Source organism: Lactuca virosa, chromosome 3 (assembly GCF_052849685.1).
Source record: "Lactuca virosa cultivar CGN04683 chromosome 3, Lactuca_virosa_CGN04683_v6, whole genome shotgun sequence".
Lineage (NCBI taxonomy): Eukaryota > Viridiplantae > Streptophyta > Magnoliopsida > Asterales > Asteraceae > Lactuca > Lactuca virosa.
Window position 1 is genome coordinate 123,932,358 of NC_136428.1, and position 24,915 is coordinate 123,957,272.

At 33.2% G+C, this 24,915-nt stretch overlaps 4 protein-coding genes across 4 annotated transcripts; all 4 read left to right on the plus strand.

The window, feature by feature from the left end:
• Positions 1–1,512: 1,512 nt before the first annotated feature.
• On the plus strand, positions 1,513–4,802 carry LOC145166504 (ubiquitin receptor RAD23d-like). The gene is made up of 13 exons (XM_079085508.1): positions 1,513–1,608; positions 1,717–1,824; positions 2,638–2,796; positions 2,882–2,929; positions 3,007–3,071; positions 3,148–3,210; positions 3,306–3,480; positions 3,569–3,706; positions 3,789–3,863; positions 3,953–4,000; positions 4,096–4,202; positions 4,291–4,369; positions 4,472–4,802. The coding sequence occupies exons 2-13, from the start codon at positions 1,759–1,761 to the stop codon at positions 4,586–4,588; spliced, it is 1,140 nt and encodes a 379-aa protein (XP_078941634.1). The 5' UTR covers positions 1,513–1,608; positions 1,717–1,758; the 3' UTR covers positions 4,589–4,802.
• Positions 4,803–6,729: 1,927 nt separating this feature from the next.
• LOC145162590 (ACD11 homolog protein-like) lies at positions 6,730–8,590 on the plus strand. The gene is made up of 6 exons (XM_079081692.1): positions 6,730–6,868; positions 6,964–7,225; positions 7,334–7,577; positions 7,686–7,858; positions 7,942–8,087; positions 8,199–8,590. The coding sequence occupies exons 2-6, from the start codon at positions 7,179–7,181 to the stop codon at positions 8,303–8,305; spliced, it is 717 nt and encodes a 238-aa protein (XP_078937818.1). The 5' UTR covers positions 6,730–6,868; positions 6,964–7,178; the 3' UTR covers positions 8,306–8,590.
• A 3,047-nt stretch (positions 8,591–11,637) lies between these two features.
• On the plus strand, positions 11,638–14,984 carry LOC145166505 (uncharacterized). The gene is made up of 3 exons (XM_079085509.1): positions 11,638–11,924; positions 12,026–12,107; positions 14,569–14,984. The coding sequence occupies exons 1-3, from the start codon at positions 11,811–11,813 to the stop codon at positions 14,748–14,750; spliced, it is 378 nt and encodes a 125-aa protein (XP_078941635.1). The 5' UTR covers positions 11,638–11,810; the 3' UTR covers positions 14,751–14,984.
• A 6,983-nt stretch (positions 14,985–21,967) lies between these two features.
• LOC145166506 (uncharacterized) lies at positions 21,968–23,756 on the plus strand. Its single transcript, XM_079085511.1, has 5 exons — positions 21,968–22,413; positions 22,647–22,740; positions 22,856–22,893; positions 22,978–23,113; positions 23,200–23,756. The coding sequence occupies exons 1-5, from the start codon at positions 22,093–22,095 to the stop codon at positions 23,613–23,615; spliced, it is 1,005 nt and encodes a 334-aa protein (XP_078941637.1). The 5' UTR covers positions 21,968–22,092; the 3' UTR covers positions 23,616–23,756.
• Positions 23,757–24,915: the final 1,159 nt, after the last annotated feature.

Sequence of the window (24,915 nt, forward strand, 5' to 3'; positions counted from 1 at the left end):
ATATATATATATATATATATATATATATATATATATATATATATATATATATATATATATATATATATATATATATATATATATAGGTTTAGGTTCATTTGAGACCATGCTAATTTTGTGAGACTGTGAGACCAAATCTAAAAGTAATTTTAAAATGCAAAATAAAAGGAAAAATCCAAAAATTCTTTTTTTAATTATTATTTTCGGAACTTTAATTACCTAAATAAATAAAATTAAAAAAAATTACCGTTTTTTTTTTTGAAAATTACGTGAAATATTCTAATATAATATTACACTGTAAATATTTTAATGTGATTTTTAGAATGTTAGAATATTCTACTAGATTTATCAGATATGTAGAATATTCTAATATTCTAGTAGAATATGTAAAAAATGTATTTATTTTTTTATTTTTTTTGGTATTTTTTTTATTTATTTTTTTGAAATATAAATTCCGAAAATAATATTTGAAAAAAAAAATTCGAAAATTTTCAATTATTTTGCATTTTAAAAATGTTTTTTTTATCTACTAAATGAGTGACTAGGATTGCGTCTCACGGTCTCACAAAATTAGGCCGTCTCACATGAACCTAACCCTATATATATATATATATATATATATATATATATATATATATATATATATATATATATATATATATATATATATATATATATATATATAATGATTTTGGGTTTAATAAAACACTTTTAAATACTGTTATGGGATCATATTTATCATAAAGATGGTCTATCGTCTCAAAATTAAAAACCAAAGCCCATATAAAGAAAACTAAAGAAAGCATTCGTGTTTTTATTTTCATGTAGACCTATATAATAATAATATTTTATTGCACCATAAAATAATATAAGATATTTTCTGATAAAAGAAAAATATTGTAATTCAAAAAAACAATAACTCTGAATATTATAATAACCATCATTGATAAGCATCACAGGTGTCAAAATTGAAGATTCGAGATAGATCATAAGAAGGTCTAAAACAATTTGATTTTGGATGTCGGGATATGTCGACGTGCTTTTTTTTTCTATTTATTTTTCATGTTCCTATAATAATTAATAAATTAATTTTGATTATAAAATGTATTTACTAAAATAGCTCTCCAAATCTTAAATAATATATTTTGAAAGCTTAAAAACACTAGTATATACATATTGAAACACTTCTCGACTCTTCCACATATTTACTTTATTTTATTTTTAATCATTTTTCTAATATATTACTGCTTAATCAATTAACATCAATTAACAATAAGGTATAACATTGGATCCATCTCAGTCTCACATCTTATGAAAAGATAAAGCGAAACTGACTGAGAATATTGATTGGATCACACTAGGCCCAAAAAACAAGTTTATTAGTGAGACTAAGTTTTATTCAATTTGGGCCACAGTTATCTGTATAGAAGCCCAGTAAATGTTTCATGTGCATGGGCCTGGCCCAATGATCGCGTGTAATCCCTATAGATATCTGGCGCGTGGCCATGGCAACTCAACCTTTTCCCCTTGCCTTGAGAAAGGGGGTATACCACCGTATACGCCCCACACCCTTCTCGCACACACACAGACGCACAGAAGACGAAATCGGTGAGTATGCTTTTAATTTGTTTTTCGCATTATCAAGTTTCCGATTGCTTGTTGGCTTATATAATCTCTGATTCTCTCATCTTTGGTTTTCGTCACGTAATTCGATAGCTTATTTGATTCGAGTTGCGACTGTAGACGACAAATTGAAAGATGAAGGTTTTTGTGAAAACATTGAAGGGGACTCACTTCGAAATCGAAGTAAAATCCGAGGACACGGTTCGTCTCGTTTCAATTCTGCTTCTTTTGTTTCTTTTTTTAACGAATCGTGATGTTTCTATGTGTAATCGATTGGAAGCTAGGGTTTTATGCGTTGTTTGATCTGAAGTTTTACTCGATAATGATTGTAGTATGATTTTTGCTCCTTGGATTATGAAATTGATTCCTTAGGGTTTAAGTTGCAGTATTCCCTATTAGTAATTATATTGTGTTTTTTTTTCGCTCATGTCAATTGATCAGTTTCATTGAAAATATTAAGTAATCATAATCGAAATACTCCAACGCATCTAACTCTGTGTACTTTTGTTTTATTCATCTAACAGTGAGTTATATGAATTGTGAATCGCTGTGAATTATTAGAATTGATATGAGAAATTGTTGGATGAAGCATGTTTCATGCTTACATGATTGTTTATTTGTTTTGAAGAATAGTAAATCACTGATAAAAAATCCTTTGAACTGGAATGGGAAGTATGTGGTTGAAGCTGCCACCTTGTTAGAGAAATTATCTTCTCTTATATTCAGTATAGTCTGTGAACTCATTGAATTGATCTAGTTATTATCCACAAATTGATTACTTATTTACTTGAGAAAACAGTGACAAATGAGTAAGGTTTAATAATTTAATGCTGGAAATCAATCAGTTGAATGTTTCACATTGCTATATAAAGCTATTTTAGGTTAATACAATCTATATATAAGGCAATCATTTAAACTGTGGATTTCTTGAAACGGATTTTATATTTTCTTTGTATCTATCTTTCTCTTAATCAACTTGAGTTCTGTATAAAGATATGGTGATTGTTGATTCAGGTTGCTGATGTGAAGAAAAATATTGAAAGTGTTCAGGGAGATGTTTATCCAGCTGCACAACAAATGCTTATCCATCAAGGCAAAGTGCTTAAAGATGCCACCACCTTAGAAGAAAACAAAGTGGCTGAAAATTCTTTCATTGTCATCATGTTATCCAAGGTAAAAAAAAAAAGTAACCCCATACAACATTTACATATCATCATATCCAATATTTAAACACAATCTAATTTATAATTAATTACAGACTAAGCCAACCTCTGGTGAAGCTTCAACAGCAGCATCCGCCCCAAAGGTAGTACTTTTAAAAAAAAGTTTATATGTTTTTTATACAACTTTTAATGTTTATTGTCATATTGTGATGCAATGAAGGCACCTCAGACAAGCGCAACTCCCCCTGCACAAGCAGCCACTCAGGCTCCGCCACCTGTCATGCAGTAGATCTTTTTCTACATCTTTAAATTCTTTATTTATATTTCGGATTCGTTCAACTAATGTTTTTTACATTTCCAGGCCTGTGTCTGCTCCTTCACCTGCTCCTCCAGCTTCCGATCCAGCACCTGTTGCGAATGCCACGTCAGCATTTCTCTCATAACATAATCATGAAATACAATTAGTCCTTATTACTTATTAATGAGTGATAGTTTTTTTTTTTTTTTTTTTTGAGATAGGACTGGGAATGTATATGATCAAGTAGCATCAAATCTTGTATCAGGAAGTAATTTAGAAGGTACAATTCAACATCTTCTTGATATGGGAGGAGGAAACTGGGATAGGGATACAGTTGTTCGTGCTCTTCGTGCTGCTTTCAATAATCCAGAAAGAGCTGTTGAATATCTCTATTCTGTAAGTCTTTTGATTTCTTTCTATTTCTATTTTAATAATTAAATATAAAAACGTTTTAAATTTATAATTTTACCATGTATAATGTCAGGGTATACCGGAGCCAGCAGAACTCCCGCCAGCTGCCGGAGTTTCACCGCTGCCAGGTCTGCAGGCTGCTCAGCCCCCGCCAGCTGCAGTTGTTCCTCCAAGTGGACCAAATTCAAACCCTTTGGATCTCTTCCCTCAGGTATTCAATATTTTCTTGACTTTCAGTTTGTTGATTTTCGTTTTAGACCCTGTAGATTGTAAACTTGTCGTGTTTGGTCCAGGGACTTCCTGACATGGGCGCAAATGCTCCTGCTGGTGCTGCTGGCAACTTGGATTTTCTTCGTAACAGTCCACAGGTATTTATTTATTTATTTATAAAATAGTCAAACATAATTAATTATATTATCAATAAAATGAAAAATATAATTTATATTTGTGTTTTCAGTTTCAAGCACTTCGAGCCATGGTGCAGGCTAATCCCCAAATCTTGCAGGTATTTATTTATCAAATTTGTTTACAAAACATTTATTATTTTTTTAAAAAAAAGTATATGGTTATATAATTAATAATTGTGATGTTGATTATTAGCCTATGCTTCAAGAGTTGGGGAAGCAAAATCCACATCTGGTGAGACTGATTCAAGAGCATCAAGCTGATTTCCTTCGTTTGATCAATGAGCCTGTTGAAGGGGGAGAGTAAGTTATTCTTTTTTTCTTCATAAATGACAATGTAGTTTTAAATTTACACTTTAGTCCTTCAAGAATGAGATGGTTTGTATTTCAGGAACGTACTTGGAGATCTTGCTGCAGCGATGCCACAGGCTGTGACTGTTACTCCTGAGGAACGTGAAGCCATTGAACGCGTGAGTTTTTATATTTATATTTTTTAGTTTTCCACTAATAGTTTTTGTTATATATCAGTTGAAAATGAAAATGATATTTATTTTTATGTAAAATATGTTTAGCTTGAAGCAATGGGATTTGATAGAGCACTAGTGTTAGAGGTGTTTTTCGCATGCAACAAGAATGAAGAGCTTGCAGCTAATTACCTGTTAGATCATATGCATGAGTTTGAAGACTAGTAGACTCTTCGTTTGTTGATAAATGGTGGTGGGACCAGACCAGACCAATCTTCCTGGTTATTTCTTTCTACTTTCTGTTTTCTTGGTTTGCTTTTTTTTTTTCTATTTTTTTTTTTAAATTTTCAGTGCGTATACTAGTGGTGGTGTTGGGAAAGACAGAAATTGAATTGTTACCTATCTCTCCTTTGTTATTTATTTGTATTTTGGACCTTCACATTTTGTCTTTTTCTATCACAATAGTTGTTCCATTTGGTTAAAAATCGTTACTGCTATTTTAGTCTTGCTTGTGGAATACAAGTTTGTGATAATTAATCTATTAACCAAAAAATTGCTATGAATAATAGAGTGTTGTCTATCTCTCTACTCTATTGAGTTTTTGCTCTCAATTTCCAATGTGGTCATCATTTGTTCATTTGTCCATGTTGCTGATTCCACTAGAGGTTCAAAGATTCAAGATGTGTGTGGGTCCTGATGTCTCTTAGATCTTTGGTAGTAATTAGAATAGCTAGTACTCGTCTCAAAATAATGTTATGTTTGAACAGTTTAAATTCGTACATTGTAATAACAATATTGGTAAAAACATTCCAAGGAATTCATAACACACCAACCTCTCTCTCTCTCTCTCTCATCTTTATTTTCTCCCACATTTTCCTTTAGGGTTCGATACCACACACCCTCGCTGATATGTCCATGTATAAACCAATAACTTGTGGGCGGAATGTTGTTTTCCTCTGCCTCTCCTCTCCAATTTACTTAACAATTTCAAATTACTCACTATTCAATTCCACAAGATGATATATTACTCCCAATCGAAACGCACCCCATTATGTTTTTGCCTCAATCGTGGTTGTGGGGGTGGATGGAGATGATGGTTATGGATAGACCTGACAATCCGTGTCTGCGTGTCGTGTATTCGTGTCAGACACGAATTGACACGACACGAATTTGTTAAACACGAACACGACACGAATTTGTTAAACACGAACACGACATGAATTAAAAAACGTGTTTGGGGTATCAAACACGAACACGACACGTAAAAAAATCGTGTGACACGTGACACGACATGAATAGACACGTTTTATAGACGTGTTACACGAAAACACGAATAGACACGTTTTTAATGACTTTTTTTACGCTAGGACTATAAACTAATTATTGACTTTTACGAAATTAATCCCTAATATATTATAAATATAAAATTTAACCCTAAAGTATATATGTGTATATACGTGTTTGTACGTGTCACGTGTCAACACGAATTTGTATCGTGTCTTATACGTGTCTAAACAGGTAAATCCGTGTTTGACACGTGTAAGACACGAAACACGAATTTAAAACACGTGTCAGACACGAATAAACACGAAACACGAATTTCTAAAACACATACACGGAAAACTCGTATCGTGTTCGTGTCGTGTTAATCGTGTCGTGTATCAAATTGCCAGGTCTAGTTATGGATGAGGTAAATAGAAGTAAAGGGAGAGAAGAAAGAAGAGAATGAAAACAAATACAAGAAGAGGGGGTGGGGTTTTTTTTTTTTAATAATTAAATTTAGTTTAAGAAAAGATAAAAGAAATTAAAAAAAGGACAAAAAGGTCATTTTATGTTAGCTCTAAGACCATTTGTGCAAGTTGTAGAAACCACATAGACCATGCAAGTTTAAAAAACCATAAGGACCATTCATATAAAAAAAATTAATAGGGACTGAACTTGTGACATTTGTTCAACCATAGGGACCATTTATGTAATTTTGTCTAATTTTTTATTCTCATTTTAGAATGTCGATGAGGTCGTCACTCGTCGTCCGCAAGTTTTATTTTTTGTCTACCAAATTACTTTAAGAGTTTTAATCTAAATAAATGAAGTTCATTGTTGTATCTATAATACCAAAAAATGGTAGGGAAAAAGTATATAAACATCTAAAACGAATAAGATTTGACCTCTTGGGGTTTGTGATGTTCGATCGACTTGATTTTCGTATAAGGGATCTTTTGTTCATTAACCAAAACACTAGGGGTAAATCATGTTACGTGACCAAATTACAAGGTCCATATATATATATAACTAAATTTGAACACACCTTGCACGCAATCCGAAATTCAATCTGATTTTACACGCGCAAACTCACGTGTGACGTGTCCCATGGAGGCGCGAAAAGTATAATCAACAGAAACCGCCACCTTCTTCATATATTCATCCCCTTTATTGTTGGGTTGATCAGATTTGATCCATACAACTTCAAAAGCATTTTTTTAAATCAGAGATATTTTTGGAAAGGTGCCTTTACTAAGTTTATTTCTCAGATTTAGAGTTTGAATAGGATACCGTCGTAATTACTATAAATAGTTGTAATCGTTGTTTTGTTATTCCAGAAAGTTTTACAGAATATACTTAGGCTCCAAGTAATCGTCCTTTCTCCTGCTTTTATACCTCTGTTTCGTTTCTCCCTGTGATCCCCTGCTCTTGAATTGTTCTTGTCATCAGAGCACTTGCAAATCTTACATTCATCAACCTCCCAAATCTATCACGACAATATCATACGCTTTTGGGGAAATCTGGATCTGAGCAGACGCAAAAGATAAATCCAATGGCTCTTTTTTCCTACTTCAGCTCTACCAACAGGAGCACGGAATGGTATGTTCGTCGTTAATTCGCGATTTCTCTTACAATTTGTGTTTAGTTTTTGCAATTGATGATTCGGAAACTGCGTTTTGTTGCTTATCTGAAATTGTGTGATCTCAGGAGCAACTCCAAGAGGATGGATTATAGCGTCGGTGATGAATTTGAAGACGCTGGAACACGAACCTCTCTTTCTTCAATCGCGGATGCATTTGAGGAAATTTCGAATCTGATTATAGATGGAAGAAATGGCGATTTTCCTGTTTTGAAATTAAAGCCTTTTTGTGATGCGTGTTCTTTCGTTTCTGTGCTCTTCAGTTCCCTTGGCATCGCTTTTAAATTCGCCGAGATGGAATACACCTCTAAGGTTTGTTGTTTTCTCTTTCTGAAACTAACTGACGATTTTTAAGGAGTTCAAAACCCTAACTCTGGTAGTTAAAATCAATTCATTCAAATTGCTCGATTTGGTTTTCAGGTGCGTGATCTAGAAGAAGCATCAGAACGCTATGTGAGTTTAAGCAGTGTAGTTGATTATGATGTAAAATGGAAGACAGTGAAGTCACGTGGTAGCCATACTCGTAATCTTCGCAGAGTTAGACAGGGTCTTGACCTAATTCGAGAATTATTCCAGAATTTTCTATCAACCAAGTATGTTCTTATGACTTATTACACCTGATTGTATTTATTAATTCTAGTGTTATTAATTGCATATTCTTGTGGTGATGATTCAGCGATTACTCCCTAAAAGATGCAGCTTCATCAGCATATCAACAAGTGTGTGCGCCATATCATTCATGGGCTGTTAGAACTGCAGTTTCTGCAGGAATGTGTGCTCTTCCATTAAGGGAACAACTTCTGCTCAATTTAAATGAAACTGGTTAGTCATGGAAATCTTTTTTTTTTTTTTTTTTTTTTAAATAAAATCTTGGCAAATGAGGTTTGACTCATTTAGTTACTCTTTAATCTTGGATCCTAAACCTTATGACAGAGCAATCAGCAGCTGTGCAAATGAGAAGATATATAAAAGCTTCACTTCCCGTGATTAAGTACATAGATAATTTATACATTTCAAGGGGCATCAATTTAGATTGGTGATTTTGGGCATTGCTTTTTGTGGCACAAGTTTTTGAGAGGGAGATTATGCATTGTGTCCATGAAAGATGTTTAGTTTTGTAATTTGGTGATTTTAACACGTTTAATTTAGTTAAAACTTTACTAATTGGGATTTGATCGATGTTGGTTTTGGATTGTGGTGTTAGAATGAATAGCGAGAATCATTTGTTGTATGGATATATTGTCCTTCACATTTGCCATTATAGTATTATACCATGTATACAAATGTGATGATTCTTTGATCTTAATGCTAATCATTTATGTAAACTAATAGCTTGTTTAATTTATGACAGCGATTAAGGACTAAGAAGGATTTTAAGAGCTTATTTGATTTGTTTATACTAAAGTATAGTCAAATTGAAATAAAACTAACCCCAATGTACCATAAAAGTTTCGATGAATAACTAGTTGGATTTATGGTTGAAACTCAAAGTGAATATCATATTTTCATCATTTGGTATTCCATAAAATTAAGATATATTTTTATTGAGTGGTCTTTAACCTTTTTTTTGTCGTAACTCTTCCTCGGTCAGGATGGGGCATAATAGCAAAGCCCTTCGGACTTCTACAACAAAACACCATCAAATTTCTTCACTTTTATTTCAGAAATTACTTTTAATGCATATAATAGAATTTAGGGAAAATAGCAAAAAAGTTATTAAATTTACATCAAAATTCTAATTTCAAACTGTGGTTTTTTTTTTGTCGTAAATTTGACACTGTATTTTTCAATTTGTTAGACTATCTCCATTGGCAATCCAATTTAATTCTATTTTCTATAAAAAACTAATTTATTTCTCTTCAATCTATACAACTCAACCCAATCCAATTATTTACACTCATTAACAACCCAATCCAACCTATTTTACATTAAAATTTTATATTTATAAAACTATATCAATATTGGTCTTATTTTGTAGATAAAAATAAATTATGTATTTTGATATATTTTATTTTATTTTTTATTAAACATAAAGTTTACATATAAACAAAAATTAGTTTTTGTTATAAAAATTAACTCATTTCTTCTAACAAAGAGGACACGTGGACATGAGCTTTTTATGCAACCCACTACGAGCAGAGGCTTCGATACCAGCTGGATTGCCTAGGATCGCCTCAATTTCATTTTTTTAATAATTCTTTTTCTCCGATCGGCTCACAAGAACCCCAAATGGGGTAGGCTTAGACTATCCACATTATCAACCCAATCCAATCCAATTTTTTTATAAATAATTAATTTCTCTTTTTTCCGTCTATACAACTCAATCCAATATAATTATTTATCTTATTAGAATCTAACCCAACCTATTTTATATTAAAACTTTATATTTATAAAACTATATCAATATTGGTCTTATTTTGTAGACAAAAATAAATCAAATATTTTGATATATTTTATTTTATTTTTTATTAAAGATAAAGTCTACTTATTAACAAAAATTAGTTTTTTATATAAAATCTAAAGGATTCTTTTTAACAAAGTTGAACACGTGGAAGATCTTTATATACAAGCTAGAGTGAGCTGAGTGCGTGGTCACGAACTCGATCACCAAAGTTCGTCTGCTTTTCATTTTTTTAATATTTCTTTTCCTACTACTCGCTCGCAAGAAGCCCCAATGGGGGTAGTCTTACAGTCATGATCACTCGACCAGTCAACCCGATTGCTTATTGACGTGTCTAAATTGAAAAAGGTTGATTGCTTATTGACGTGTCTAAATTGAAAAAAAGTATTACAAAAGACATTAAATTTTCATTTTTTTTTTCAATTTTGACACTAAGTTTTTAAATTTTTTTTTTACAATTTGACACGTAGATTTTTTTTTCTTTTCCAATTTGATCATCATTTTTTTTTATTCCAATTTTGTTCAGTTTTGTTGACTCGACACTCCATTTTTTTGTTACAAATCAGATATCATTTTTTTGTTCCATTTGAAACCATATAAATTTATTTTTTCATTTAAAAACCATATTTTATATAAATACAATGTTTTTACATTTCAAAACATAATATTATTTATAAATATGTATTAGTTATATTATAACTGTATTTTTCATGCACTATTGCAATGTTAAATGAAAAAGAAGTATATTTGTAAGAACAAAAAATCACAAATATATACAACGAACAGTTCCTTGGTAATTAAAGCAAACAACAGACCGTCGTGTTCCATATATTAAATTAGTTTATATGATTGTGCATTCCACACCTCCAAACTCATTTTAAAGTTGTGTATCTAATGTAATATACTGTTATAATTTAACTATTAGATATTTATATATAATATTATTGTTTGATCGTAAAAAACCTTGTATTAATACAAAAATGGTTAATGGAAAAAAATGTATTTACGCGGTTTCAAATGTAAAAAAAAAAAATACTGTTTCAAATGGAAAATTGTCAACATTAAACTAAAATGAAAAAAAATAATATTCGATTTGGAACAAAAAATGGAGCATAAAAAAAACCTCAGTGTCAAAATTGAAAAAGATGAAAACTCAATGTCTTTTGCGTAAAAAAATCAATTTTAAAGTAACATCTTGTAACAAGAAATGCCAAATATCTAATGATGATCAAGAATCTCCCTACTATGCATTTAATATTGTATTAATTCATCCAAACAAATAAATAATACAAATAAATCTAACACACATAAAGTATCTAAATTGATAAGAAGAAAACATAACCACATATAGACCACAGGTGTTTTAAGGGGTTTTCAGTGTGGCACTGTGTTTCAACTATAAATCTAGATTATGCAAACTTTTTAAATAAGTATAGTCAAATTGAAATAAATTAACCCCATTTTTTGTTTTAAACTTATTTTTACAAATAGATTGCCTAAATTTGAAATGAGTCAGTCTATGTGGTTATGTTTCCTTCTTATAATTTGCATAGTTTATGTGTGTTAGATTTATTTGTGTTATTTATTTGTTTGGATGAATTAATACAATATTAAATGCATAGTAGGGGATTCTTGATCATCATAGATATTTGGCGTTTCTTGTTACAAGATGTTACTCAAGACAAAACTTACCTACTACAACAGTTGGCATCTCCAACGTCTAGTAAGCTTTCATAGAAATAGCCTTAAAGTCAAGGGATGAAAAGTAGAAAACTTTGATACTTGAGGGATAGTATAAGACATATTTTCAATTTGCTGTATTTACAAGAAATTGATCTTTCACTCTTTGTTGTTTTGTACGCATCTTAAACCATGGTGGTGGGACCCCACCAAGCAAATTTTGACATTGATATCATGATATCATAATTCCTTGAACATAAAAAAATGGTAACCCTTTTCCAAGCTCGTACTTTAATAACTCGTACTTCATGCATTACAACTTGTACCTTACCATATTTTTTCGACTATTTCACAGTGAAACTGTAAAAGTAACCTTTTAAAGATAGGATTCCCTTTTCTCTTTGCCCTTTGGCATACAATAAAACACAGATACCCTTCTCGAGAAATTTACAGTAGCTGAAGACATGGCTGCTGTTCAAGAGGAAGAAGAAGATGATGAAATGAAACTGGAAAAGTCAAAGAACTTGGTCAAACTTCCGGCCACACTTGCCTCCATTGAATCCTTGACCTTTCCTTTAGTACGTAATGTTCTTGTTTTCTGCATTTTGGTTAGATTATGCATATGTTTCTGTTCATCCTCCATCGTATGTAATGATCAAAATTGTTGTTGTAAAAACAGATTCAAGAAGTTGTTTTAATGGCGGATTTTCGATGCAAAATGTGTCAAGATAGAGTTGCAAATATTGTTTCCAAATTTAACGGTAAGTGTTTCCTTTTTCAAGATTTCTTGATTTTCCGGTGGCCGGTTTTTTTAGCCACCGTCGTAGAGGCTAGAGACACCACCAGTAGCTAGCCGTTGAACAGGCAGTTGGGTGTCAGGATATGCTAATATTGGGTCCTGTTTTTCCTATTTATTTAAATAAGGAAATGTCGATGGATAAAAATAAAATATCATGTCTTCTTTTTTTGTTGTTGAATTATATATTGGAAAAAATAATAATTATAAACTTATATTCTTACACTAATTATCTTTGAGTTTGTCGAGTATCATCATTTTGAGGAAGATCTTCTTTGAAATGGGAATGTTTTTAAAATAGCTTATACTAATTCTATCCTTTTTTATAAAAAATAATTAAATACATATTGATATTGAGATGGTTAATATTGTTTTTCCAAATTGTTTTTTTTTTTCTTTTTCTCCTCTTGCTCCAAGTGAAGTTTTTTTATGTGATTTAATTTCTATAAAACTGAACGAAATATGATCTAGGAGATTTAAAATGTTACATTAATAAAATATTGTAAAAATGAATATGAAAGTATCGTTACCATTTTATTTTGATATTTACGTGTTACAATATATAACTCATCCAATCATGTGAAAAATGCTACTTTTTTTTTCTATAATATTTTATGAAATTGTACCAATTTAACATTATTTTCTTATATTCGTATGGAACAAAGGTAGTGCTACAATTTAATATTCTATTATAAGGTAGAGTCCATAGATGACATTAATGGTCGGTTCTTGTTGGCGTATTAAATGACAAATTATTGTTTGACTTTTGCATTAACATATAGTGTTCATTTATTTATTTAGGTTGTTATTATTATTATAAATATTATAGTTCTGACAATTTATATTTGCAACCAAAATATTTGTTTTGTCAACACTACTACTGAATTAGCTATAATGAATGCTTCACATTTTATAACTTTTAACAAGTCAGATATGTAAATTACTAATTGGTAAAGAATAAATTAGTAATCAGTAAGAGAACTTTCTCCAAATATAAAATAATAGCTCGTTTAAATGTAAAAGTTCGCTTAAAGGAAGCTAAACTTTCTCCAAAAATGTTATTCATTATTGTAAAATAATATTTTATCATTTTAAATTATTTGTTTATTGAATTTATATTTTAGTATATTATTGTATTTTAACTAATTTATATTTAGTTGGGGCTAGCCCACTTGACTAACATGGATGTACTAATCTAACTATTAACTAGGAGGTCCTGGGTTCAATCCCAAACAGAGGAGATTTATATTTATTTGCCGTTCAAAAAAAAACTAATTTATATTTATCATAATCACAAAATTGATGTTAAAAATGAGGAAATTATCTTATTATAACTAACTTTTGAGGCATTTATGAAAATGTTGGTCCGTCCATAATGAGACATTTAAGAATAGATCAAATTTGTTTTGGATTAACTTTATGTCTTATCAAAATTATATTTTTTTGACAAATAAATATATTTTGGATTCCTGATGACTACGTATTGGGGAAAGAAGACTTCATGTTTAATACAAGGGCATAAAATATGTTATATAGTTGAAATATCGATAATATTAAATATTTAAGATTTTTGAGATAAATATACTTTTTGAAGTGTTTGATGTAAATGATAAAATCAAATACACCTTATATATCCTATATTTCATTGAAATCTGATATAGTTATGTAAAAAAATAAGTGGTTTTTTTTACAAATGTTCAAAAATAGTCATTTTTTATATATCTTCCAAAAACATATGGTTAACTTTATGATTATTCCATTAAATAAATTATTTATATATTAATTTTAATAAATGAAGTAATTTGATTAAAGTAAACGATACTATAAAATTAGAATTAATTTTTAGAGTAGATGGTTAGTGATAAAAATGATTAAAAGATGAATCTTAATTAAAAATACTACTTTTCTGTAAACTCGAAACTAACAAATAAGGATCATTGAAAAAAAAGCCAACCCTTTATTCATATAGTATTTTCAGTTTGAAAGAGTAAATTCTATATTATTACTTTATTCATGGGTGGATACCAATAAGTACAAGAAATTGGACAATTTTTGACATGGGATACCCTTTTAAAATCGGGGTCCATTTGCACTTTTCCAATAATCAATATGTTGTTTTTCCTAAAAGTCGATACGTTCTTGTCAGATTTCCTACCTCTTGTGTCGTGGCCATTTCTTATTGGTTTATGTTTTCTTGCACAAAGACCAATGCAGAAACTATCATTAAAAAACCTATACACAAAGAAAGGGAGATGGATCAATATCCATGGAGATAATAACTCAACTAATATCAAACTTAATGCCATTGAAGTTTCATGCAACAAAATTGCATTCAATATACATAGTTATGAGAGTATAAGTATTGTTTATAATTTATTTTTGTTTTATTATTGATGAACTAAATTTCTACGTTTCTAAACATGTAGGGGAGATGGAGTCCATGGAGATAATGATTAAGGAGAAGATGGTAATCCTCACATTTACAAGTAGGTACTCGAGAGTAGTAAAGAAAAATGGGAAAAAACTCGAAGTTGCTGCATTCTATAAGGATATTGTCAATAGAATTTCCTGTGTCAAACGATTTTTACGGTTTTCAAATACTCGATGAGTATAGTATTGTGATCACCTTAAAACGAATGTGTATAAAATTGAATGTACATGTCAAAAATACATTTGATAGGTTAACTAGTATACAAAATAACCACACCGGTTAATCCACAAGTACGAAGTTTATGTGTTTTTTTTTCTTTTGTATTAACCATCTATCACTATGGTTGGATGACCAACTCTATATATTACAGATGTAACTCAAAATTCAACTGGAATCATGTGTGCTTATGGATGTAGTTTCTTATTTCATTTGTGACATCCAATCGTTTTGCAAACTATGTCAATATGGTTCAAGTTACTATCACATACACTTGAATCTCTTATAGGAGATTGGTGTTAACATCCCAAAATCCATAAAAAAAACAATTATATAATTTTGGTAAATACACACATAAAGAACCATGCATGGATTATATAAATTCAAAATCATTCCTAAAACACATCATAAAAAAATGGTGTTTAAAAGTCTATCAGGTTGTGTCTTATACTTGGGAGGATTCAACATCTAATGCCCTTGTAGTTGGAGGGAAATTATGAAGAAACTAATGTTTATCGATTAAAATTAGTTAGAGCTGGCAACGGGTCGGTCTAGATTGGGTTCGGGTTCAACCCATTTATTAATTAGGTTGAAAATTTTCAACCCAACCCACTCTGTTTGTTTAAATAGGTTGATATTTCTAATTCAACCTAACCTTTCAGATAAATGAGTTATCACTAGGTTGATTCATTTATATAGTTTCCAAGCCAAATCTATTAAATAAATTGGTTAAATTTGGATTGACCCATTTAAAATAAAAATAAATTAATAAATTAACTAAAGATTACACCACTTAAATTAGTTATAGACTTAAATAAAAGTTCAAAGTATAACAAAACCACAATCCTAATTCACAATCCCAATATGTCATTTCTAAACGATTTTTTAGAGTGACTAGTGTTGTCGGTGTCAAGAAAAAATGTAGGAATTAGGATTCCATTTTTTTAAAACATAAATAATAACAAACATTGTAATTTATAAACTAATACTTAGATTAATGTATGATAATATTTAAATAATTATTAAATTAAATATAAACTAAAGTTAAATGAGTTGGTGGGCTGAAAACGAATTGATAATTTTTACCCGACCCAACCTATTTAATTAAATGAGTTAGACGGGTTGACCCATTTAGCTTAAATGGGTTGAAAATTTCAACCCAACCTGTTAATTGTGGGTTGGGTTGGTGGGTTGCATCGAGTTTTGCTCTAAAATTAATTAAATTCTTATACTTTTGAAACTTTTAAAAACAAGATCCTTTGTCTAAAGTAGTACGAAATTTGTTCCAAACATATTAAATAAAAATTATAATATAAAATGTCTAATGTTATTTTTAGGAAAAATGACGTTGGAGGGTTACAAATTATCGATTTTGTTCATATTTGGTCACTCTTTTTTGTACTCTATTTACCATTAAACTTGTTTTTTATGTTCATAAAAACCATTATGACCGGCTATTGTAGGTTTAGCCGGTCAAGTTAAATTTTCCAGCCAATATATGAATTCTCTAGCAAAAATATGAATTTTCCGGCGAATGTATGATTTTTCCGGGGAAGTGATGAACACTATGTGTAACATCCCAAAATTCAAGACCAAAAATTTCGTTTTAATTAAGTAATTATATAAAACCATCAGTATAAAAACATTCATATTAATATCTCATGTCAAAACCAAAGTATCAATAATCAAAACATATTATCATAAAACCATATCAGAGTGTAATCCCAAAGATCTCATGTGCGGAAAACATAGTGTGATGCGCTGCGATCAAGCCGGCTCCTTTCCTTTGAAAACGAGTACCTGAAACAAAAACTGTAAACCGTAAGCACAAAGCTTAGTGAGTTCCCCCATCATACCACACACCATACAATAACATACTGTCAGGCAATTCTGGAGTGCCTGACTACCCAGGTCAAGCCATTCTGGGGTGCTTGACGTACCCAGGTCAAGCCATTCTGGGGTGTTTGACATACCCGTCGGTCTATTTCACCCGACTACCGGGGACTATTTCACCCCCTACTGCTACCATGTAATAGTATAACACACATGTACTGTCAGGCAATTCTGGGGTGCCTGACTACCCAGATCAAGCCATTCTGGGGTGCTTGACGTACCCGTCGGTCTATTTCACTCGACATACGAGGACTATTTCACCTCCTACTACTACCACATAATATCATAGCATAAACATACTGTCAGGCAATTTTGGGGTGCCCGACCTACCCTTCGGTCCTAACGACCGAACCTGGGGACTATCCTCCCCCTACTACCACTATCACATATAACATATCATGCTAGCACATAAACATATCAGGTAGTAGCAAACCTAGATGAAAATCACAAAGACAATCATCTATCATACAACTCCTACTGGTGGGCCGACATTGTGGCCGTAGACCCACCGCTACTGGAAGGTAACTCACCTCACACTGCTGAAGTCCCGTAGACACAACCCCACACTTCTGAAGTCCCGTAGACTCAACCCCAGCTGCTGGATGACAGATTCCCGAACTGTCAACACCAAAATAACACCCAATTAATAATTGGGTTCCACTACATAACCATGAGTACATACTCTGGATAACTACTACATTACCCAAAGCTTGGCTTTATGCAAGCCTAAGGCCCAATCCATAGGCCCAAAGTCAACTGGGAATCAAAGCCCAACATATGGCCCACTTTTCCAAATTGGGCCCAGGCCTATACATGGTCTTATTCTAAGGCCCAACATCATATAATCATTAAGGCCCAAACTATGGCCCAATTTCCCAAATTGGGCCCAAACCCCTTACATGGGCCTTACCCTAGGCCCATTAAATTATTCTAGTCCAATTGCTTGACTTTGGATGGTCCATTAGTAACCCAATCATCAAGGCCCAATAAAGAGGCCCAACAATAAACCCAAGTGAAATTAGGGTTTCACATAAAATGACGATTAGGGTTAAGTGTTTCTCACTTAACCCATTAAAGACTTAATCCATGAAGGACTTAATACATTAAGTCCATCATTCTTCTAAATAAGTCATATGGTGTGATTGGGCTTAATCACACAATTCCATTCCAATGGCCCAAAAGTGGGTCTCAATAAGTCCAAGCCTATAAATCCAATATTAGGGTTTTCTAAACCCTAATTAGGGTTTCCAACCCCATCTTAGCCCAATAGGCCCAATTGACATGTCTTTTGATCAATTAAGGTTCATTAGACTCATTAAGGTTTCACTAGGCCCATTAGTCATCTGTTTGGGCTTTTAGGTCCATTAAGGCTTTATTGGGCCTATTAGGCCCACTAGAATATCATTAACCCCATTAAGGTTTTCACTAAGCCCATTAAGCTTCATTGGGCCCATTAGGGCTTCTTTGGGCCCATTAGGGTTTCAAGCACCCCAAACGAGTCAACACAATGAGGCAAGGCACACCGCCACCCGATACGGCGGCCGGTGGCGGTATGAGGCGGCAGCCACCACCCTAAGGTGGTGGTTTTCAATTTCTTTTCATTACTCTTCTTTTAGTTACATGGTACAATGCTTAAACCCCAAATAATCACACACACCCACACACTAATACAAACACATATACATAGAAACCTAGTGGCGGCCGGTTGTGGCGAATGTCGGTTCTCGATGGCAGCCACCACCTCACGGTGGTGGCAGTGGTTCCTTTGGCTTCCAACACGCAGCAACGCAACCCACACCCACTAAATGGTCGCAAAGCAACTCCAGCCACCCCCCCTTGGTGGCTCACGGCGGCGACAAACGAGATTTTCGGATGGCAGCCACCACCTCACGGTGGTGGCGATAACTCTTTTTTGCTCCCTGACCAACAACAATGTGCCCCGATGAGTATTTGCTTGGTATCGGGACGCAACCACCCCCGGTGGTGCACTGTGATGGCGGCGGCAGCGACATCAAACCACGAGGACAACAGTACCGGCGGCGACAGCAGCATTATCGGAAACCGGACGGCTAAAGGTGGTAACAGCAGCGACGATAGGCGGCTTGGGGCGTTGCACTGAAGAAACAACGAAGAGACATGGGGAGAGAAGGTTGCGACGGAGGGACGGAGACCGCTGATGGTCTTCGCCGTCATCGGCAGAGGGAATGTCGACGGTGCTAGATGGCGGTTCGGGGGCCACGAAACAGCAAAACGGACATCTTCACCAACGGCTAAATTACACGACAACCATTGGTGGTTTCCGACATCTACAGTGGAGGAAGAGATAGTGGCGCCAGAGGTGGAGTAAGTGGGAGTGGTGACTGAAGGAGAGCACGAGGGTAGTGAAGTCGACGGCTGAGAGAAAATGAGTTAGGGTTATGGTTTGCTTAACCCTTTATACCCGGCTCCATTCAAAGATTTTCCATAATGGCAATAATAGTCCCTCCATGCCCCTTTTTATTCAAATGCAATCCACATTTTACCTTTTCTACCCCAGCTTCGGAAATCCCCTTCAAATTTGATACCTGAATTACCAAACGGCCCCTAGGCCTCTAAAATCTCTTCAATGAACTCCCAATAATTTCCATTTAGTCCCTGCCTTCCATAAAACTTACAAATTAAGTCTGGATTTTACACTTTTAACCCCCAATCTCTTAGAGTGTGACAATTAGCTCTACGAGACCATCATTTGATATATAATTATTTATTTTAGGGCTTCTATTCGTTCATTAATTTGTTTATTTATTTAATAAATAAACAGGGTGTTACACTATGAATGTGAATCTGAAACACACACACACACACACACACACACACACACATATATATATATATATATATATATATATATATATATATATATATATATATATATATATATATATATATATATCGAAACCCTTACAAAAATCTGAATTTGCAAAAATATGAACACTATGAATGTATGAATCTGCAAACATACAAGAAATCAGTAGGGTTCCTTTGCAAAAAATCTGAATCTGCAAACATACAAGAAATCAGTGGGTTTCCAAATTGAAAATCTGGAAATGTAATCGTTCTTAGTTCGTTCTTGTTTTTGGGAATAAAACCCTATAACTTGAACTTGAAGCTTCCATGGAAATCGAAAATCACATAATGGGAAAGTGAAACTTTATGCAATGATTGGGATTTATTAGTTAATTATTTGATAACTTTTGTGCTGGATTTTTAAGACACTAGAAAACAGATGAAATTTAAAGCAAATCTGCAACATCACTATCTTTATTTTTAAGATCAAGAACCCAAATTACACATGAAATAAAGCTACAAAATCCATAACTCAAAGACTATTACAAATACTAACAGATGCAAACCAATGTGAATGTCGACTACAAACATGTTGAAAAGAGGAACATATGCAAATCTTTTGGGAATGGAACCTTAGTTTTCAGGTCCACTAACATTAATGGATACTCAATTATCTACTTTAGTCATATGAATGTAATGTGGGCAAGCTTTTCGGCTAATGACAACAAACGAAGGATGTTGTTTCCACTAGAGAAAAGAGACGTTGTGGTGATAAAGGCGGAGGGTAGGGTTGGGATTGAGCAATGTCTATACCTTAGATTAGGGATTTTATTTCATTTGTATTAATTATAGAAACAACCATCGTTTTTCACCAATACCACCACTATCGTATACGAACACCGATTGTTTTGGTGGTGGAGAAGAGTACGAGAGATATATTTGTGGTCGGATTATAGGCGAGCGAGAGAGGGTGAGAGTTTAGGGTTGGAAATGAAGGAGAATATATGCATGGCAAAGGGAGTGGTTGGTAGTGGTTCTGACGTTGACGTCAGAGGTAACAAGAGGCAGAATGGGTGGTCTTGGACTGTCGAAACGAAAGAGACATATGAATTATCGATGGGGAAGCTGATGGATTTTAGGCTTAATTTTTATATTTTACAGAAACGAAAAGGGACCAATCTTGGGTATTGCAAGACCAAATCTTACGGGATAACGTCATATATGGTATTGATTCTGATTATGATTGTGCCTTGGCGTCTCTTCATAACAAGCTTCCGGATTTTGACCTTAGCAGTTTTACTACTAAAGACACCACCCCCCTAAATCCCAGAATACACTGACGAGTGCCCTTTTTCGTAAAATTGTCCAAGATATGGAAGTGCATCTCGACATGACGACTCGGCATAAAGCGGTTTTCTAGTGCTTACGTGCACCACATGCTCAAGATTTTCTTCTACCTATCCTTATAGATGGGCTTGGCCAACATATGTCTCATGTGGAGTATCGTACTATCCTCAAATATCGACTCATGATTCCAATATTCCTAGCTGACGAGATATGCCCGGTGTGTCGCAAGACATGTTTGGACTCTTTTGAAGAGCATGCAGTTCACTGTAAAGAACTCCCGGGGTTCAAATACAGGCACGATATGGTTAGGGATGTTTTGTTTGACATATTTAAGCATGCCGGGGTTTCCGCTAGGAAAGAGGCACCTGTGAATTTCTTGACTGACCCGACAGAAGGAAGGTCAACCCTCAGACTGGCTGACATTTTGATTTTTAGATGGATCGGAGGGAAACACGCATGTGTGGATCTTACAGGGGTATCCCCTCTCGTGGGCTTGAGGGTTGGGGATTTCACGGCGAGACAGGCGGCTTTAAAAGCTGCTATAGGCAAAGTCACCAAACATGAGAAATCGTGTATGGAAAATCAACACGTGTTCATACCATTTGCATTTGATACGTTTGGTTTCCTCGCGCCGGATGCGGTAGAGCTTCTTAATAGAGTACAACGGATCATGCATATCAATGTTATATCCCCTAGATTTATGGATGTAGTTTTTAAAAGAATTAGCTTTGCCATACAAAAATACTTAGCGGCGCAGCTTGTTGCCCGTTTGTCATCTCACTCGTTGTACGATGATAATTAAATTTGGGTTAATTAGTCTCTAAAGTTTATATTAATGTCAACAAAACATAAAAGATGAAAAGAAAGTGTATAATTGGAATTTTACTTTCGTTTAATGGTTGAGAAATGACAGAATTAGTCTAAAGGACGAGGCGCGCAACTTTTGGAAACCACGACAAAAATTAAAAAGTTGGACTTAAACTACAAATGAGTGTAAACCATAAGGTGCAAAACTGTAATTTACTCTAAGTTAATACTTGAAAGAGAAGAAGTAATTAGAAGGGTAAAATGGGAATTGTACTGTTACTATCCTACCAACAAAGGCAACAACTCGAAGAACACTTGAATCTACGAGCACCACGTTGGCCTAAATTCCGCCATCCTACTCATAACTGTGCAAACACCACCAAATCATTGCAGTAATCTTGGTGGCCAAGCGCCCGTCAGTAACCGGAAAATGGCTACGACGACGGCGACGCTGATATCCGCCCTTAGCAGCGATTTACCGCGGCCTGCAAGTTTCCTTCCGAAGACCCCATCGTTGTTCAGAAGGCGAGAAGTAATCGCATTCAAATCCAAACCTTGGGAGTCGCGGAAACAGATTTTGACGGAGAATGCTTTTGTTTGCGCCGCCTCTCGCCGGAATTCCAGCAGCAGTACCACCACTGATCTGTCGGTTCCGGAACTGGATGATAACACACGGAAGGTCCTACAATTTGTCCTGTGGGCGACTGAGGGGGTGTATATAATTTGGCTGTTCTTGCTTCCATATGCACCTGTATGTATCAATCAGTTATCTCAACATTATCCGTTTTGACAAATTAAATTCACTCATCATTTGTGTTGATTGATTTAATATATTTATGTCCACACACACAATCTGCTATCAGTTTTCCCTTAATTGCTTCTTAGATTACTTTTAGAAACAAATAATCTGTTGATTTTTGAACAAAATCTAGATTCAGAGGCTTGTTTGATTACAACTTTTGTAGACATGTTTCATGATTTCAGGGAGATCCAGTTTGGGCTATTAGTTCAGACACTATCAATTCCCTTGTTGGCCTTTCTCTTAATTTCTTCTTCATTCTACCCCTAATGAACTCAGGTATATCCTGACCTCTCTTTGATCTAATGAACTATGTTTATAACAATTAGTGTTAAAACAAACACCATCAAACCTTTAATTCTGTTAATTCATGAGTTGATTTTTGGCAGAGTAGTTGGAATTCGTCTAATTGATGCTCCTGTGCTTCACCCTGTAAGAAATCAAACCACCCAAAAAATCTTTCCTTTTTTTTTCTATGAAATTCATATCACCATAATTCTTTCCACTTTTCACCAGATGTCAGAAGGATTGTTCAATTTTGTTATCGGGTGGACATTAATGTTCGCTCCATTGTTGTTCACCGACCTCAAAAGAGACAGATACAAGGGATCACTTGACATCTTGTGGAGCTTTCAAATGTTCCTTACAAACAGTAATTTCCTTTTCAATTAGGGTTTAACAAATCTGAATGACAAAGGCCTGAATTAACATGTTGTATCTTACTTTTTTATATTGCAGCATTCTTGATACCTTACATGGCTATTCGATTAAATAAGCCAGATACTAACTACACTCCAAGAAAAACTTCCCAACTTAGGTCAACCATGGTCAATGGTGCAACCGTGGTTGGAGTTGTTGGTGGTGCTGTTTGTGTTATATCGATATTGTGGGCCCTATTTGGGAGGCCAGAAGGGTATTTTGGGAATGTTACGGATAGAAACGAGTTTTTGGTAAGTTATCTTGGGTCAGAAAGGCTTGCATATGCATTCATTTGGGATATATGCCTTTACATAGTTTTTCAGCCATGGTTGATTGGTGAAAACCTTGAAAATGTTGAGAAAAGGAAGGTGGATTTAGTGAAATATTTAAGATTTGTGCCTGTTTTTGGGTTAGTTGCTTACCTTGTTTGTTTGGATGTTGATGAGGAGGTGTAATTGAGCTCATGATTTGATAAGATTAGTGTGAATTGAAAAGGAAAATGTGATTGAAGTTCATATTGTAATTTTATTGAGAATAGTATCTATATGTAACTAAATAAACATTTGTTATATTAGGCTATACTTGGTTTGGTATTATGTAGTTTCAACTTATTAAAGTGTACTTATAACTTGCTAGAATATTGTAGTGAAACATTCAGTTGGTTTTTTGTTTAGCTGTGTTTTGTAACATGAATTTATACAAATATTTACATTGATGTTGAGATGGGAAGGGATGCTAACAAATTGGGGGGGGGGGGGGGATTATACATTTTTTTAAATTCTATTTAACTATAGCAATAAATACGAAGTAATTTATTTACAGTTATGTAAGATTTATTGAGGTATAAAAATAAAGATAAATTGAAATTATAATAATATTATTAGATAATTGTTATAAAAAACTAAAATATAATTTTAAAGAAAAAGTAAGATGTTATAACATAGACAAAAAAAATATATTGTTATTTCTTATATTTAGCCGTATAATAATAATGACAAAAAACCATATTAAAGTTAGAGACTTTATGTTAAGCTGACGAGTCACTCATTTGATCCACATTAACAAAAATATACATGTGACATTCATGTCATCAAAAGAAAAAAAATACATGTGACATTCACATTAGACATTCAATACCAAATCACTAGATCAGCATATGATATATCCGATTGAAAGTAATAAAGAAACTGAAAAAATCTAAAAGGTGTTTGAGATCGTGTTCAAGATGACTTATTGATTTAACGATTTATTGGTCTACTAGGTGTAAGACCCATGTATTACATGGGTTCATTTAAAAGAAAATTAATTATGAAATTCTTAACATTTTAAGAAATTTAGATAAATAAAAATAGGAAAACTAATAAGGCTTGAATTTTGAAAATTTGAAATTAGAATAAATATCAATTAATGATATTGATATGCATTTATTATTACATTTATTGTAATTATTACATTTAAATATAATGTGAAATTTAATAAAATCGAAAAAACCACAAAATGTCATGTGAAAAAAAATTAATTAAAAAAAACTCAAAAGGATGTGTGGCCAAATCAATAAGAATATGACATATGACAAAAAGATTTTCATTTATTAGAGTATAAATATAGACTGAATTTATGGATTTACCATTAGAAAGAACGCAAATATCGAGGCATTATTTATGGCATTTATTTTGATTATTATGAGATTGATTTTCCATAAATAATTCAATGAGTTGTCAATTAAAATCTGTTGGAACAAATCAAAAATTTACA

Excerpts from the sequence above, each read along its gene's own strand:
- LOC145166506 (XM_079085511.1), top strand. The coding sequence starts at position 22,093 with ATGGCTACGACGACGGCGACGCTGATATCCGCCCTTAGCAGCGATTTA. Across the intron at positions 22,414-22,646 it reads TCTTGCTTCCATATGCACCT|GGAGATCCAGTTTGGGCTAT; the intron begins GTATGTATCAAT and ends TCATGATTTCAG. Across the intron at positions 23,114-23,199 it reads TCAAATGTTCCTTACAAACA|CATTCTTGATACCTTACATG; the intron begins GTAATTTCCTTT and ends TTTATATTGCAG.
- LOC145166504 (XM_079085508.1), top strand. The coding sequence starts at position 1,759 with ATGAAGGTTTTTGTGAAAACATTGAAGGGGACTCACTTCGAAATCGAA. Across the intron at positions 3,707-3,788 it reads CTTTGGATCTCTTCCCTCAG|GGACTTCCTGACATGGGCGC; the intron begins GTATTCAATATT and ends TGTTTGGTCCAG. Across the intron at positions 4,370-4,471 it reads AACGTGAAGCCATTGAACGC|CTTGAAGCAATGGGATTTGA; the intron begins GTGAGTTTTTAT and ends AAATATGTTTAG.
- LOC145162590 (XM_079081692.1), top strand. The coding sequence starts at position 7,179 with ATGGCTCTTTTTTCCTACTTCAGCTCTACCAACAGGAGCACGGAATG. Across the intron at positions 7,226-7,333 it reads ACCAACAGGAGCACGGAATG|GAGCAACTCCAAGAGGATGG; the intron begins GTATGTTCGTCG and ends GTGTGATCTCAG. Across the intron at positions 7,578-7,685 it reads AGATGGAATACACCTCTAAG|GTGCGTGATCTAGAAGAAGC; the intron begins GTTTGTTGTTTT and ends TTTGGTTTTCAG.
- LOC145166505 (XM_079085509.1), top strand. The coding sequence starts at position 11,811 with ATGGCTGCTGTTCAAGAGGAAGAAGAAGATGATGAAATGAAACTGGAA. Across the intron at positions 11,925-12,025 it reads AATCCTTGACCTTTCCTTTA|ATTCAAGAAGTTGTTTTAAT; the intron begins GTACGTAATGTT and ends TTGTAAAAACAG. Across the intron at positions 12,108-14,568 it reads TATTGTTTCCAAATTTAACG|GGGAGATGGAGTCCATGGAG; the intron begins GTAAGTGTTTCC and ends CTAAACATGTAG.